The following is a 16,493-nucleotide window of genomic DNA, read 5'->3' as shown; positions in this document are numbered from 1 at the left end:
TCAGGATTTCGTGGCAGAACTATTCCAGTTGAGCATGGTGGATTCGATGTTATCCTTGGAATGTATTGGTTATAAAAAGAACCATGCTCTATGCACTTTCGGTGGAAGACAATGACACTCAAGCCTCCAAGCCGAGAGGAGATCATATTCCATGGCGATGAAAAAGAGCGAAAGACTCTCATTTCTTCTTCCCAGACATGGAAAGCCCTGAAAGGTGGTGAAGATGTTTACCTTGCAATTATAAGCAAGGTTAATAAAGGAACCAAACTCAAAGTATAAATATCCAAGTAGTTTGAGAGTTTGCAGACGTTTTCCCTAAAGATTTGCTCGGTGAAACTCCAGATAGGGAAATTGAATTCGAAGTTAACTTGGCCCCAGGTACAACGCTTATTTAGAAAGCATCATAGAAGATGGACCCATAAAAACTCAAAGAGTTCAAGGAACAACTTCAAGAGCTGCTGGACAAGAAGTAGATTCGTTCAAATGCATCACCATGTGGAGCACCTATATTTTTCGTAAAGAATAAAAATAGGAGCATGGTATTCTGTATTGACTTCAAGAGTTGAATAAGATTACAATCAAGAAAAAATACCCCCTCCATAGAATTGATAATATATTTGACCAGTTGAAAGAATCTAAATTTTTCTCAAAGCTCGAATCACAGCCACGATGTCATCAATGATGATTAAGGTAGAAGATATTCCTAAGATTGACTTCAGAATCCGATATGGCATTATAAATTCAGAGTGATGTCTTTTGGTTTAACGAATACTGCCTCAACATTAATAGATCTCATGAATCGGGTATTCAAGCCATTCTTTGACAAATTCGTGGTAATTTTCAACGAAGATATCCGCTTTTACTTTCCAAGCTAGAAAGACCACAAAGAGAACCTCTGGATTACTCTCCAAACTCTAAGGGATAAAGAGTTGTACGCCAAATTTCAGAAATGTAAATTTTGGTTAAGTTGTGATTTTTGTGGGTCACATAATCTCCACTGAGGGTGTATTAGTCAACCCTTAAAAAATAGAGGCAATAACAGAGTGTCCAAGACCAAAGATAGTATGACATTCACCAAAATCATAAAAATAACTCTAAATTCATCTAGAGTAAATAATGTGAGGAAATCTTCGAGACATTGAAAAAGAAGCCAGCCTCTACTCCAATCCTTGTGCTGCCAGTAGAAGATAAGGACCTCACGATCTACATCAACACATCAAACTTGGACTCAAGTGTGTACCCATGCAAGAAAGAAGGGTGATTGTATAAACATAAAGAAAACGGAACACATGATCTCAAGTTAGCTGTTGTAGTGTTTGCTCTGAAGATTTAGAGATGTTACCTGTTTGAGGTTAAATTCAAAATCTTCAAAGACCATTGGAGCATCAAATACCTATTAATGCAGATAGAGTTGGATATGAGGCAGATATGGTGGATCGAGCTTCTGAAGGACTATGATCTAATCATTAGCTACCACTGGACCACAGGGGGAAAGACAACAAGGCATATGACGCCTTACATATCAATGATATGGGGAAGATAATTCTCGCATCAGTATATGATAAACCATGTTTACGTGAAAAGGTGAAGATAATTCGAGAACAAGATCCCGATTTGACAAAATGAAAAGCTCAATTCAAGGAAGGAAATGCCCTAAATTAAAGAAAGATCACAACAACGTTCCCTGAATGCAAGATATATTACATGTGCCAGAAACTGAAAGCTTATGACAAGAATTCATGGCAGAAACATATAAATCAAAATTTTTAATTCATCTAGAAGAACCAAGATGTACAAAGACTTGAAGAAATTTTTTGTTGGAACAAAATGAAAACAGACATAGTGAATTTGTCTCCAAATGCATGATTTGTCTGCAGGAGAAAGACAAGAACCGAAGACCTTAAGAACTACTCTAATCTTTAGAAATTATAGAATGAAAATGAGAGAACATTTATATGGATTTCACAAAAGGTTTACCGAAATACCATCAGAGTCATTACAAGATATTGATGATTATAGATAGACTCACAAAATCTGCAAATTTCTTGCTTGGATAGCGTTGTGAGATTGAATGGTGTACCGATGCATAGAGCTTCTGGAAGAGCTTCCAACAAGCGATGGTTACCAATATAATGCCCAGCACTGTGTATCACCCACAAATTAATGGACAAACCGAGATGACGATCCAAAATCTCAAAATACATTGAAAGATTTTGCGTTAGACTTTAGCTCACACTGAAGTAATCACCTAACTCTGGTAGAATTTTCCTACAACAATAGCTTCCATGGTAGTTTGGGTATGACACCCTATGAAGTTCTGTATGGAAGAAAATACCGATCACTTCTATATTGGGATGAAGTGGGAAGCACATCACCAGGCTTGAACTCGTTCAAACTATTGTGGACAAAGTTAAAACCATCAGGAAACGACTCAAGGAATCCTAAATTGTCAGAAGAGTTGGACAAATCTGAAGAGCAAACTGTTAGAATTTGAAGTTGGGGAAAATGTGTGTGAAATTGTCTTTGATAGTGATTCGATTCGATAAGGTCAGAAAATTGAATCTAATTGTTTCTCATTAAGCTCGCGGGGCGTGCCAGGCACGTGATCGTGCCAAATATGGAATGATCTGACTTCTTTGTCAAGCGTTGCGAATCTCGATTCGACCGTTAGTTCTAGTTCCCTCGGTATGAATTCAAAGCGAAAAATATAAACTGAGGAATATATTGAAATTGAAGAGAAAATCCATGAACAATATCAAATTTAATTACGTTGTTATGAACATGAACAACATCTTTATAAGAAAGTTGGAAGAATATGTAAAAAATTCAAGAAACTTGACTGTTGGGAAATGAAAATACACAGGCTACTAATAAGAGAATTTGAAGATGCTTTGATGTAGCTTTTTGTTGGATGTGTTTGTCGTGAGTCCATATTCTGATTCTTTTTTCTGCTTTGTTACACTCCACGGAGCAGTTCCGCCCACATTCCACGATTATCCATGATGTCATTGATCAACTCCTCCATCGTGATTTTTCTTAGACCAACTATATCTCTCATGGACTTAGCAACATTTGGTCCTTCATGTCTGATGGTTTTTATTTTCATTGGACTTCAAAGATTTGGGCTAAACAATTGTCCCCCGTAGCCAATTTGGCTATGTTTAATAATTCAAATATATTGTGTTGATCCATTTACAAGTTGACCCAAATTTATAATACGACATATATGGGGAGGAGGAGGATAAAAAAGAAAAGAAAGCAGTGTAGTTCAAAACACCCTGCTTCCCAAATTTCTTCTTGGTCTTCTTCCCCCAAAATCCTCCAATTATTCACCACTTTCACAACCGACCCTCCTTCACTTTGATAACTACTCAACCGCTCACAGAGATCTCATGTCCCATATCACCGCCGATTACATCACCTTTGTGATTCCATCCAAATTTCTGAAAATTACCATCATGAATCTACTTTATATCAAGCCACACCTTCTCAAGGTAGTAGAATATGTCACATTTTAGGCTGCCCTTAAGGTGTTTGTGAATATGTTTGAATGAGTTTTTGATGATTAACACCTTGCAACATCCACTGCTTGCACCTCAACAGAGCGGCTCCCTTGGTGTGCATATTCAGAGCTTGGCCTATACCTGGTGCAACTTCTGTAATCTGTAATCTTCATATTGAGAACATAATCACATGAGTAGCTCTTCCTTTATCCAAATCATAGCTAGCACTGTATAAATTAACTATGATTGAGATGGCAGAGTCTCGTGGATTTCAGAAGATGGAAATGGAGTGTAAAAATCACCCAATTTTTATTCTCTTGGCCATCTTCTATTCTGCTTAAGATTCTCTTCTTCCACTTTGTTATGTTGCATTATTATTTGATCATTCATAGTTTTGTTGATCAACAATCCATTATTTATCACTTGGTTCTCATTTATTTAGCAGGAAACATAGTTGGAGAAATCGAGTATTTGAGAATATCAAAGGCCAATATAAGAAAGTATCTTAAAGACCAATGGAGATGAAATTCCTCGTGGTAGTGCTCCTGGCCAATCCAAAAGAAAATTACCAAGCTTTGATGAATATCTCTGCAACTGGCTGAGCATATACGTATGGAGTGTTATGCACATTGCAAGGAAATAAAATATGTAGGCTAGGAACATTAGGTGTAATTTTTTACACTTGTTTACCATGATTTAGAGAGTGTCTTTTCTGATGTGTAGAGTTGGAAAAGTGGCTTGAAAGCCAAAATTTGTTCTTGGAAACATGTTAACATTATATATGCTACTTGGGATTTATTTACATGTATTTAAATTTTTTAGCATATCGCATTGACAAAGGAAACTCTGCCAAAATTTTCTAAAAAATAAACAAACGGAAAAAAACTTGTTTTCTTGAACATTGATTCAAACATTGCGGATCAACACTACTTGTTACCCCTCAACAATTAAACATAATTTTTCAATCAATAATCCTACAGGTTTCAAGACATGCAATAAACAGATTTCACTTTGTCATCAATTTGTCCAACCAACACAATGAATATTCCTCTTAAAATACATCAACTACAGCGGATTTCATGAGCAATCATTTTTATTTATTCACAAGTGCTCCATCATTATTTACAAACCAACAAGAAATTGCTTAAAAACCTATTCCTCACATATTTATAAAAACTTATTATAAGTCAACATGAAAAAATTATGCAAAATGGCCATGCAGCCTACTTTGTACAATACTTCTCATCTATTCCAGCTTTATGAACCATCTGTCTTCGGCTGTAGATCTTTCATCTGAGCCGGAGCTAAGATTAAATCCTCTATTTTTAACTCTTCTTTCTCGCTACCTCCATATGCTTCCTCAAATATTACTTCAACTCCACCGATATCCCACAACTCTTGAGACTGTATGTAGAACCCGTAAATCAGTCTACGTTTAAGCCATGCATAATTCTAGATTTTTAAATTAAATTGACTTCATTACATGATTATTTAAATGCATTTCTTTGAAGTTAATTATTTTATGATTTCATGCAGTAGTTTGATTTTTATCATTTCATTTATTTCAGTGAGGCCGGACTGGAGTTGGAGTTTTGAGATAGAATTTAAGATTCGAGAAATATTTCCAGAAGTTAATTTAGTTAGCAAGTAAGTTCATTTAAGTTAGTAAGAAGGTTTGAGGATTTAATTTAAGTTACTTGAGGTGAGTAGAAAATAAGCTCATTTGAGTTACTTAATTAAGGGGTTAGCTCACTAAATTATTTAAAGGATTAGTGAGGCTTTTAGAGTTATTAATTTAGTAAATAAAAAACACTCCCCATTCATTTTATTAGTAGATTTTGGCCACCCCTTGGTTACTAGAGGATTCAATTGCCAACTCATCAACTCTGCCATTTCTTTGCATGTAATTAGTAGGATAATTCTAGGATTTTTGGGAGCACCGTGTAATTAATTAGTGTACATATCCTAGTCTAGAAAACAAGAGAAAAATCGGCCACCCCTTCTAGATACATCCACCAAATCATTTGATATCAAACCATAATTCAAAATTCAAAAATGAGAAGACTTGGTCATGATTCTTCAATATATTGTGCACCCCTTCTCCTCACCTTCATAACCACTCCATCACACTCCCTACCACCGAAATTCAGATTCATTTTCAGTAGAAAAACGTGAGTCTTAGCTAGGAAAGAAGGCAAGAAAAATCGAGAGCAAGGAAAGGTAGAAAAGGAAGCCACTCCGTCTCCTCCGCGCCGCGTCGTCGTCGTTTCGTTCGTTTTCTTTAGAAACGAAACCAGGCATGTCTAGATTTCTTTCAAACCTCAATCAAGTCATATTATAAATTATTTTTCAGTACATGATCATGTTTTATCATGCAAAAACCGAAATACATCATAGAATTTTCAGAAAATAATGCATGCAGATTTCGGCCCTTTCATGACAAGCTTCACGTTTTTCTGAGTTTTGTTGTTTCAGGTGATTGGTTCGATTCCAGGCTCCCAAGGCGACATCTATACATGTAATAGGATGCATTAGGACCACGTTTGTCCATTGGTTTAACCCCATGCTCGCTGTAAATTCAGAATGACAGCAACTTTCCCATTGCTTCTCATGTGTTCGAAAATTTCAGTTTTTTTTTTTTTTGCTGTCATGGGAAAGGATCTGATCTTGGCTGCCCTAAGGGTCTATATCCATGGTTAGATCACTTCCCTAACATGTCTAAGACGTGACTAAGTCGCCCTTTTGGTGGCTTGGTCCATGGTGCATCGGTTTTAATCAAATCAACAAGAACAACCCCCTCCCCTCTCGGCCCCCTTCGGTTGGACAGCTTATGGTTTCGGCCATGGTGGTTTGGTATGGATCTTGGTTGGTCTATGGCCCTTAGCCACGGTTCATACCATGCCTCTAGATGTCTAGATCGTGCCATGGTCAATCAAATGGCCACTGGAACGACACGAGACATCGATCATAGCATAAACACCTCACGCATACAAGATGCTCTCGGTTGGACCCTTCGGTTGAGTTAATGTGTGATGCGGATTGTGGCTGGCCTAGGGCCCTTAGCCATGGTTCAAATCATTCCTTGGGACGTTGTGGAGAGGTTTTGGTCGGTGGTTCAAGCCCCAATGGCCATTAGCCTCGCAAACGACGCAAGCAAGCCAAGCAAGGTTGCTGTATTTTTGGGACAGCAACTTGCTGTGTCGGTTCGGTGGCTCGTTCGAGTTCTCGGTTGGCTTTTAGCCTATGACCTTGGACTGGACAGTGCCCCTTTGAGTTGGGAAGGTCGTGTTTTTGACCGTTCGTGATTCGGATCATTTTTTAGGTCGTACGAGAATTTATGGTGCGATGTGCCAAATTGACTCTCGAAAGAGCGTTTCATGTTTTGGCCTCCATTTCACCTAGATTTCGACCCTCATCATTATAGGAGCATTATTTCAGTATTTTAAGCATATTTAAATCATGACTATATGTCGGTTCAGTGTCGGTACAGGTTGGTTCGGAGTCATGATTAAATACGAAGTCATTAGGCGTCAGAGTCGCACTTTTTGAACGTAAATTGCATAGTTTGTCAAGTTTATGCTATTGAATATTTTTCATGGAAGTTAGGTTGCAGCGAGCCTGGGGACGATCCAATCCAATCCAGTTGGTAAAATACACAGGATATTTTCATTATGCCAGTTAATTATTTTACGTGCATGAAAATAGAAAATACTTATTTTGAGATTTATGCGATATTGCTTGTGGTCAATTCACTATGATGGGAGCATTATTTTATACGGTCGCCAGTGACCGATCAGTTCAGTTTGGTACCACCCGGTCGCCAGTGACCGGCCAGCTCAGTTCAGTTTTATACTCCCCGGTAGCCAGTTACCGACCAGTTCAGCTTAGTGCAGGGGCCACATGCATAGACCATAATCTCAACAGAAAATTTTACCAGTTATTTCAGTACAGGGCTCCAAGGAGCAAATATTTTTACTGTGATTTTCAGTTCAGTTATGCACGTATTATAATTGCTCAGTACTGATTATTTTCAGCATGCCTCATGACATGATATTTTATCACATGCATATTTTACTTCAGATTTTACTCGTTACCTGCGATATATGCATGCTGAGTCTTTAGGGTCACTAGACTTGATTGTTGTAGGTACTGATGAGGCCAGGGCCGAGGGCGGGGACCAGTGAGCCAGCTTGGGTCGGCAGTAGTGGCACCCGAGGACCTCAGTGCAGCAGTTGTTATTTTTCCGCAAACAATTTTATCAGTCGTTGGATAAATTTTAAAATGTTGTTGTTGACAAACATTATTTTTCCGCTGCTATATTTTAAACATTGAACTTGAGTTATCAGTTGATTTTATGAATGAGGCACTCCATTTATTTTTAAAAAGAAAATTTTTAATTTTCCGCAAATTTTCAAGCAAGGAGATTTTCGGGCCTTCACACTGTAATTCGTTCACCAGATGTTGCAATTATGTGGATTTCCAATCGAGAGAAGATGCAGCGACTTCCATATCTTCTCTAGTGAACTTAGTCATCGACCCCCTCAATAATAGGTCGGACCATGGGTCTAGGAGATACCACGGTAGTATGCTTGAGGATTTTCTCAACTTCTTCTTTAACTTTTTGAGTGCCCATGTATATTGCTCCTGGTTGTCCATGCACCTTGTAGTTGCAAAAATTAATTGGACAAAAAGCTCCATCATAATATCTAGCTTCTATGGCATTGGAATTAGATTTATACGACTGTGAATCAGCCTGTACTACTTCAACATCATCCTCCTTCCACATTAACAATAACTGATGCATCGATTATGGCACACAATGATTGGTACGAATCCAATCCCTCCCTAACAAAGCATGGAAACTAGCACTGGAATCGGCAACGAAGAAGGCTGACAGAGAGGATCGAGACCCTATAGTGACATTTGCTAGTAAAACTCCCAAGTTTTTATTGGATTCTCCAGTAAAAGATGCTACAGATACTTCTGTAGCAATCAAGTCTTCCTCACTTTTCCCCAACTTTTGCAGAATTCTGTAGGGTAGAATGTTGACAGAAGATCCATTATTTATCACTACTCTAGAAATCGGCTTTCCGTTAACATGTGATGTGATATAAAGTGGTTTGATATGTCTGCTCATCTCATTTGTATGTTTCATCATAACCACTCTTTTCTTTTCATCAACCAGAACTCCAACACAATCTTTCAAAACATTATTCTGGATGGAATCTGTAACAATTTTATTTCCCACGAAGCCATCAGACTCAAACATTCTTTTGTATTTGAACTCTTCTGGTAATGTTAATGAGCCTGTGGCACGTTCAAATGAGACAAGAATCTGCCCTACCTTGAAGGTAGCTTTCTTGACCACACATTACTATCTTTCTCTGATAGCGAGTCATCACCTTCCTCTTCTTTATCCTCAGTAGCCTTCCTGCCAAACTTATTCTTCTCTTTAAAAGACTCTTCCATTTTCAACTTCCGCTCCTCAGCTTTTTCTCTCAACAAACATATTTTTTGGGTTCGAGAAAGAGCCTTTGGAAACTTTGGATGTTCTACATGTCTCCATTGTTCGTTGGGGCTTCCCATCGGATGAACAACAAAATGAGATTTCCTTTCATATTTTTGTTGATTATTCAGGACTGGGGACCCTAAGAGTATCTTTTGGGATGACTGCTGGTCATATCTTCTTTCACAATTCCTGAATTTAGCATATGAGTTTCCTTCGAGGTAAGAGTTCACTAGCCTCTTTGCCATGGATTCTCCATCATACCTTACATTCCCCTTCTGTAAGACATATTCCCCTTGCTGTAATGATGATCTCTTTCATGAAAAGTTTCTGTTCTTCTTTCTTTGACATCAAATATCATCTTACTGGACACCCAACATTTCCTTATAGTAACTCTTGGCCTGAAGGACCTGTTTTCAACTACATTACTCTTCTTATTGATTAGAAATCACAAACTATTGTTATTCATATTCACGTTGGCTACCGATGAAAAAGAGTCTTAATCCACTATCATTGTCTTTTTTTTCTCAGGGAATCTCATGATTCTCTTGTTGATTTTTTCTTGTAGAACATTTTTAAAAGCCCAACAAGCATCAGTATTATGGTTGAAAGAATTATGATGCTTACAGTAGTCCCTTCCCTTGATCTCTTCTCTGGTTGGTACTTTATGATATGGGGGGAAGGTTATGAATTTTTCCTTCACCAAATGATCAAAAATTTCTTCTCCCTTTGATGCATCAGAGGTATAAAGCATTTGAAGTAGAAAAGCACTTTTTTGAGAAACTCTACATTCTTGCGCTTTAATAACGGGACTGTACGTAATCTAGAATTCGCCACTTCAGCCAAGGCGACTTCTTTAAATTTATGGAAGTAAGAGCCGATAGTAGACTTCTTTTTATGATTTTCCTCACACAATAATTCATCATACTCTGATACCTTGACAACAAGCTCATAAAAATCGTGGAATTCCATCCCTTGAAATTTCTTTCTCAGCTCAAAATCAAGTCCCCGCTGCGCCATCTTCAAATATTCTGATTCTGGAAGGAAAACTATACAACTAATTCTCACTCTTTTAAATTTTCATATGAAATCATTAGCAGATGCTCCCGACTTCTGGACCACCCTCTATAATTCTGCTATACTGATCTCTGGTATTGTTCTGAAAAATTCTGTATGGAACTGGCGTTCCATGTCATGCCAAATCATAATAGAATTCCAAGGTAGTGTGACATACCAAGTAAACACAGTGCTAGTCAATGAATTGGGAAACAAACGCAGCTTGTAGTTGGAAAAGTTATCCAAATTTGCTAGTTCCCACACTGTATCTTAAACCTTGCCACATGTTCCACTATAGATTGGCTATCTTCTCTCGAGTATAAAGTAAAGTCTGGAATGCGATAACCTCATGGATAAGGATTTTCACGATCAACAACATCGGGGTATGATTTTTGAAACTCTGGTCGGTTGATTGGCCTCATCCTTGGGCCATACAACTCTTGAATAACATCACATACAGTCTCGAAGTCCAAGACTGGAGTTTGTCGCAATGGGTACGGGGAATAATTTCCCCCCCGAATGTTATTCCTCGAACTTGGAACTGAATACCCATGCATTCCCCCATCACCATATATCACTGGATGCATGTTAGGAGAAGTCACAGGGAACATATATTCCCTGCTACTTGTTTACCATTACTGTAACTTTGGCGTTTCAGACCCAACTCATCTTCCCTCTTGTGTGGAAGAGTATACTTTCTTTCCTCAACAGACCCCAGAGTCGGTGATTCCTCCAAGCGGCGATTTTCACCTGCTTGAGAACTCCCCGACCCCTAGCCTTGGTCTTCAGATAGCTTAGTTCCAGTTTCCTTAGTTTTATCATCTTTTGGTGACTTATTCTCTTCCTTAAAAGATTTCCTCCATTCCCTTATTTCTGCCATCCATCATAACAGCAGTAAAGGTTTTGGTCATTTCATTGAGATCACCATGGATATTTTTCTCCATAGAAAACATAATGTTTGCTGGAAGTCCCTCACCACCAGAAAATAAACTTCCTTCCTTCATAGCCTCTTCTTTGAAACTGTGCACCAGTCGTTCCATTGATTTTCCATCAGCATCGGTATCTTCCTCCTGTGAACAATGGTCTTTTCCTTGTGATGGATGAATTCCTTCATGTTTCTCAGTACGCTTTGGAGGCATTTATGTCCCACCGTACGTGCCAATTTGTTTCTCACGAAACCTGCGGGACGTGCCAGACACGTGATCGTACCAAATATGGAATGATCAGACTTCTTTGTCAAGCGTTGTGAGTCCATATTCGACCGTTAGTTCTAATTCCCTCGGTATGACTTTAAATCGAAAAAATATAAACTGAAGAATATAATGAAATTGAAGAGAAAATCTATGAACAATATCAAATTTAATTACGTTGTTATGAACATGAACGACATCTTTATAAGAAAGTTAGAAGAATATGTAAAAAAATTAACTTGAATATTGGGAATTGAAAATGCACAGACTGCTAGTAAAAGAATTTGAAGAAGCTTTTGATGTAGCTTTTGTTGGATGTGTTTGTCATGTATCCCTATTCTGATTCTTCTTGAGTTCTTTTTCTACTTTTGTTACACTCCACGGAGAAGTTTCGGTAACATTCCATGATCATCCATGATGCGTTGTGGATCAACTACTCCATCGTGCTTTTTCTTGGATCAACTATATCTTTCATGGACTTAGCAACATTTGGGCTTTCATGTCTGATAGGCTTTGAATTTCATTGGACTTCAAATATTTGGACTAAATACTAAGATACATAGGACTATTTGAAATACTAAAGAGGCTGGGTATGTTAGCTTATCAATTAGCTTTGCCACCCGACCAATGTGGAATTCACAATGTTTCCATGTAATACAATTAAGAAGATATATAGCCGATGCTAGTCACGACTAACGTACTTGAATAACGGGTACTTTTTTTCTCTCTCCGAAGCCGACAAAACCATATCCACCCCACCCCTAAATGTAAACACTCACCAACCATTATGGGGTTCCTGAAAAGAATTCACCAACCATATGGGCCAAAACGAAATTACTTAAATTTACAAGGACTGCTCGCATATTTACATCTTAATCTGCGGGAGAAATGACAGCGGCAGAGCAAACACTGAAATATCACGATGGCGTGGAGAGGGCAGCTTTCGCGAAATCTCAAGGAGCTTCGTATCCTATTCTCTCCTGCTTCTTCATCAAGCTCTACTACTAGGTTTTCCTTGCATTTTTTATTTTTTCGATTGCAATTTGCATAACTCAATTTGTTATTTGTTATGCTAATTTTCGAGTATTCTGTATTATATATATATATATTTGTTTTCAGAGCGTTTATTGAGAATAATTACAAGGATCTGAAGACTAAAAATCCGAAGCTTCCGATTTTGATCCGTGAGGCCTCCGGCATCGAGCCACAGCTTTGGGCGAGATATGGTATGTGTTTTCAGATGTTTTGGGTTTTGTTTCTTGTTGGTGAAAAAGTTGTACTATTTTTCAGTTTTTAATGATTTTTTTTTTGACGGATTTTGGTAGTCTGGTGGAATGATCTTTGCTGATGATTCTATGTTTGTGCGGTTGAGTTCTGTTTTGCAGACACCCTATGGCTAATCATTACTTGATCATAAAATTTACTTGCTGTGCTGCCTGAGTTTCATGAAGGTCTTATGTTTCAGTGTCAGCTATCAATATATAAAGTAATGTTAACCAATCGTATGCTATGAATTTTATCAGCATGCTGGTGTTGTGATGAAATTTTTGCAATATTGGCGGGTTATGGTTTAAGGTAATTATGAACATTGTGTCGGATTCGTGATCTTGATGACATACTGGTTTTGACTTTTCCATATTCTTGCATCTTGTTACTTGAATGTCTAGAACATTCAAATGAGATTTTCTCCTCCAACCAATGACATAAGATTTGGATGATGAGGTGGTCGTGTGGATGTGTTACTAAACTATTCAAAAAGAGGATCACACTCACTACCATCATTTTATGATGTTTTCACTTTTCACACGCATGATTTTGGAAGAGGGTTTATGGAAAAAATTCAACTGCATAAGTTAGTCCATTGGATGGCATAGTACCTAATTATGGCTATACTACCTCTGATATTTGTCCGCTCAATCTTTTAGTTGCGCATCAAAAGATTGTCAATTGTGATGCTCATTCTTTCAGTCAACTTTACCTCAAAACCCTGTGTAATTTTAATTGCTAGTGCTGATCAGATCATCATGAACAAAAGAGAAAAGAAAAAAAAGAAATTGAAAACTTTGGCAAGTTTCTTTTCCTTTTATTAGTGGAATATGATCATTTACTTTTTTGTTCAACAGTATATCATGGGAAATTAAAACTTTTTGTAGCTTGATAAATTCTGTTTGCGTGCATTCTTGGACTTGATTGTGAAAATTTGATATTATTGAAGCGTGTTCCACCACTTTTAATTCTTGTCCATTTGCATTTCATCAACTTTGAAAGATATATAAAATTAAAATCATAAATTATTTATACGGATATAGTGCTATGATGGGCATTGATTGAGTGTTTGGGCAGAAATGACAATTGATTAGAATGTGCAATTTCATGTCAGGTGTGAGCTGGTGATTTAGCAAATAGTAATAAACGTGAGTAGAAGCTTTTACGCCGAAAAATGGGGAGGATATTTTCTTTTATAGAATACATTGCTATGAAGTAGTACAAGTTGATGCAATAAATTTCCCTTTTGATTTCAATTATTCCCTATTTCTAACTTCATTTCTCTTCGTTTTAGTTTTTGTACTTTGGAGAATGGACCATATAATAAATTTATAAGTCGGTACCCAGTATACTGAGATGGATAACCTAAATTTGTAGTACTCTGCTCATTTCTATCGAGAGATCGTATCTGAGAAAAAATTAAAAAAAATCTTTTATCTGAGAAAAAACAAAAAAAAAAATTATTTTAGGTTCTACTTGGAGACAAGATTTGATTCGAAGAGATATTTGATTTGGGAAGGAAGTTGATGATTGGTTTTGAAATTACATTGATCTTATGTGTCTTTCAAATCCATCAAATTACTATAACATCTGTATAAATTAACAAATGAGTGGATTTGAAATTAATCGGCTTAAATTTATATAAGCAATCAAATGTATTTAAAATCCTTGACTTCAAATCCTGAAATCCTAGCGCACCCTTGAGAACTTTAATTTGAGAAGTTGATTTTTGTGAAACCTTTTCAAGTTAATTTTTTGTATTCAAACTCACATGCAAAGTTCTTACAATAAAAATATAAAGCTGAAAGAAGCTAGAATGTGCAAATACTTGAGGCTTTTTTGTACAACTTTTGAATTCTGATCATAGCAGCTTTTCTATGATTGTCTAGACTGTTTCTGGAAATGAGAAGTAATCATCTACTGAAGGTGGATACAGGCAGAGAATGCAGAATCTGCTAGGCTTAAACTGCCTCTTTGAAATGTTCAAATAAATTTACCATGTTTTGGAGTCATTTTAAATGTACAAATTTTTGAGTCGCAATTACTAAGAAAGCAGATACCACCAACACAGAGATGACAGCCTGACAAATTTACTTGATAAATTTATAGCATTTCACTTGATGTTGAAAATCCAGAGCTATTTCCATGACACTCTTGTTTGAATTATGCATTACAATGTAACTTGACCAGTTTATAGTAGTCTTCTTCTCGAGCTCTCCGGAAAGATATTATCAAGTTTACATTCATTGTCATCCCAGCCGATAATAATGAGTTTCCTTCTTTGCAATAGACTTTGGCGTTGAGAGGGGAATACACTTGGAAGGCTTGAACGAGGAACAGATTTCTAAGGCGCTAGAGGACCTTGCTAAGGGCCCCTAAAGGCTAGACAGCTGCCATTATCAGATTTGTCCCAAACTCAATAAATGGTCAACAAGAAGTAAATTCTCGTTTTTGATTTCACGACCATTAGGCCTGTTTGATAGCCGATACCTGATTGTTTTCAACCTATGATACACTGATTTGCGACAGAAGAGTTGCATGTTTATTGCAACTTTTCGTTGAACATGACAAACCTGCCAGTTCGTTTTCTGACATAATTCAGTTGTCTTAATGATCCATTTGCCCCCCTTTCTATTACGAGAGACCTTTGTTGTGCGTAAATGCGATATTTTTTGTTTTAAATTTTTTTGTTATTTTTAATTTAACATTTTTTTATAATATTTTTTTCTATCAGGAATGATATAATCATATAAAAATCAAACGTTTGGATAAAAATTAAAAGAAAATATTTGATAGTTTTAAATTTTCTGGAAAATGGATGATGATAGTGATAGAATATACAAAATTTTGCTAAAATAGATTTATAATTTTTTTGATTATAATAAAATATAGTACATTTATACTTTTAAAGGGGTGTTAATATTTTAAAAAATTCATCATAAAATCAAAATTATTTAATATAAATGTCTGAAATTTAAGAATATAGGAGATTTTATAACCGAGGGAAGAAATAGTACCAACCCTTGCTATTGCATGTGGTAGTTTTACCTTATCTAAATCTTTAAAAATTTAACATAAAAAATCAATTAAAAATGTTTTAATTTCTTTTTAAATATTTATAAATTATTTGCCTCCAATTTTTTTAATATTAAAAGCTGATTCGATGATAACTTTTTCTCAAATGCTTCAAAATGAAATTTTTAATTCCTTTAAAAAAATAATAAATATATGAATTTTCTTATATCTAAAATAAGTGTTTCTTTTTAATTAAAAAAATTGTTTCTTCTATGTGTTGACAAATAGTAGGCAAAAATTTGTGTGAGACGGTCTTGCGGGTCGTATTTGTGAGACAGATATCTTATTTGGGTCATCCATGAAAAAATATTATTTTTTATGCTAAGAGTATTACTTTATTTTGTGAATATGGATAGGGTTGACCCGTCTCACATATTAGGATCCGTGAGACGTTCTCACATGAGACCCACTCCAAATAGTAATGTACACACTAATGGAATTTTGAATCCCTGAACTTGCAAATCCAATCCCAAATCCAAAATCTCATTTTCTATTGAGCCGAACATGGGGAAGATTTTGTTGGTGTGAGTTTCTCAATTAGCCAGCGGAAACCTCAATTGGCCAAGCTATGGAAATCTTAGATTTAGGAATCCCTTCGTTCAAATGTCAGACATGATTGTAGCCGTAAATATTGTACATACATAGAATAGCTTTCTAAAATAATTTCTTGTATCTCTATATCTTATACTCAGTTTTTATGGTATTAATATAAAAGAAAGAAAAATTATTTTGACATGGTATCAAAGCATAATTCTGGGGCAAAATTATTTTGACATGGTATCAAAGCATAATTCTAGGTTCCTGTTTTTTGATCGAGCAGGGGTCAAGATTTTGCTTGGCCTCCATGGCTTACTCCACCAAAAACATCCTTGATAATCTAACATAAAAAATGACGGA

General features: G+C 36.4%; 1 protein-coding gene and 2 long non-coding RNA genes across 3 annotated transcripts; 2 read left to right on the top strand and 1 right to left on the bottom strand.

Moving 5' to 3' along the window:
- The first annotated feature begins 12,036 nt into the window (after positions 1–12,036).
- Positions 12,037–15,158, top strand: LOC140830974 (NADH dehydrogenase [ubiquinone] 1 alpha subcomplex subunit 2). Its single transcript, XM_073194598.1, has 3 exons — positions 12,037–12,263; positions 12,375–12,481; positions 14,812–15,158. Exons 1-3 carry the CDS (start codon positions 12,178–12,180, stop codon positions 14,898–14,900), a joined length of 282 nt encoding a protein of 93 aa, XP_073050699.1. The 5' UTR covers positions 12,037–12,177; the 3' UTR covers positions 14,901–15,158.
- LOC140830976 (uncharacterized) lies at positions 12,488–13,489 on the top strand. The gene is made up of 2 exons (XR_012117738.1): positions 12,488–12,830; positions 12,923–13,489. It is a non-coding gene; the product is annotated as an uncharacterized lncRNA (long non-coding RNA).
- LOC140830975 (uncharacterized) lies at positions 13,809–14,803 on the bottom strand. The gene is made up of 2 exons (XR_012117737.1): positions 14,006–14,803; positions 13,809–13,905 (listed from the first exon to the last, which is right to left on the bottom strand). It is a non-coding gene; the product is annotated as an uncharacterized lncRNA (long non-coding RNA).
- Positions 15,159–16,493: the final 1,335 nt, after the last annotated feature.

The sequence above is a fragment of the Primulina eburnea genome, chromosome 4 (genome assembly GCF_022965805.1).
Source record: "Primulina eburnea isolate SZY01 chromosome 4, ASM2296580v1, whole genome shotgun sequence".
Taxonomy (NCBI): Eukaryota; Viridiplantae; Streptophyta; class Magnoliopsida; order Lamiales; family Gesneriaceae; genus Primulina; species Primulina eburnea.
The sequence above is the reverse complement of the archived record's forward strand: the minus strand, read 5'-3'. Positions and strand labels throughout refer to the sequence as shown.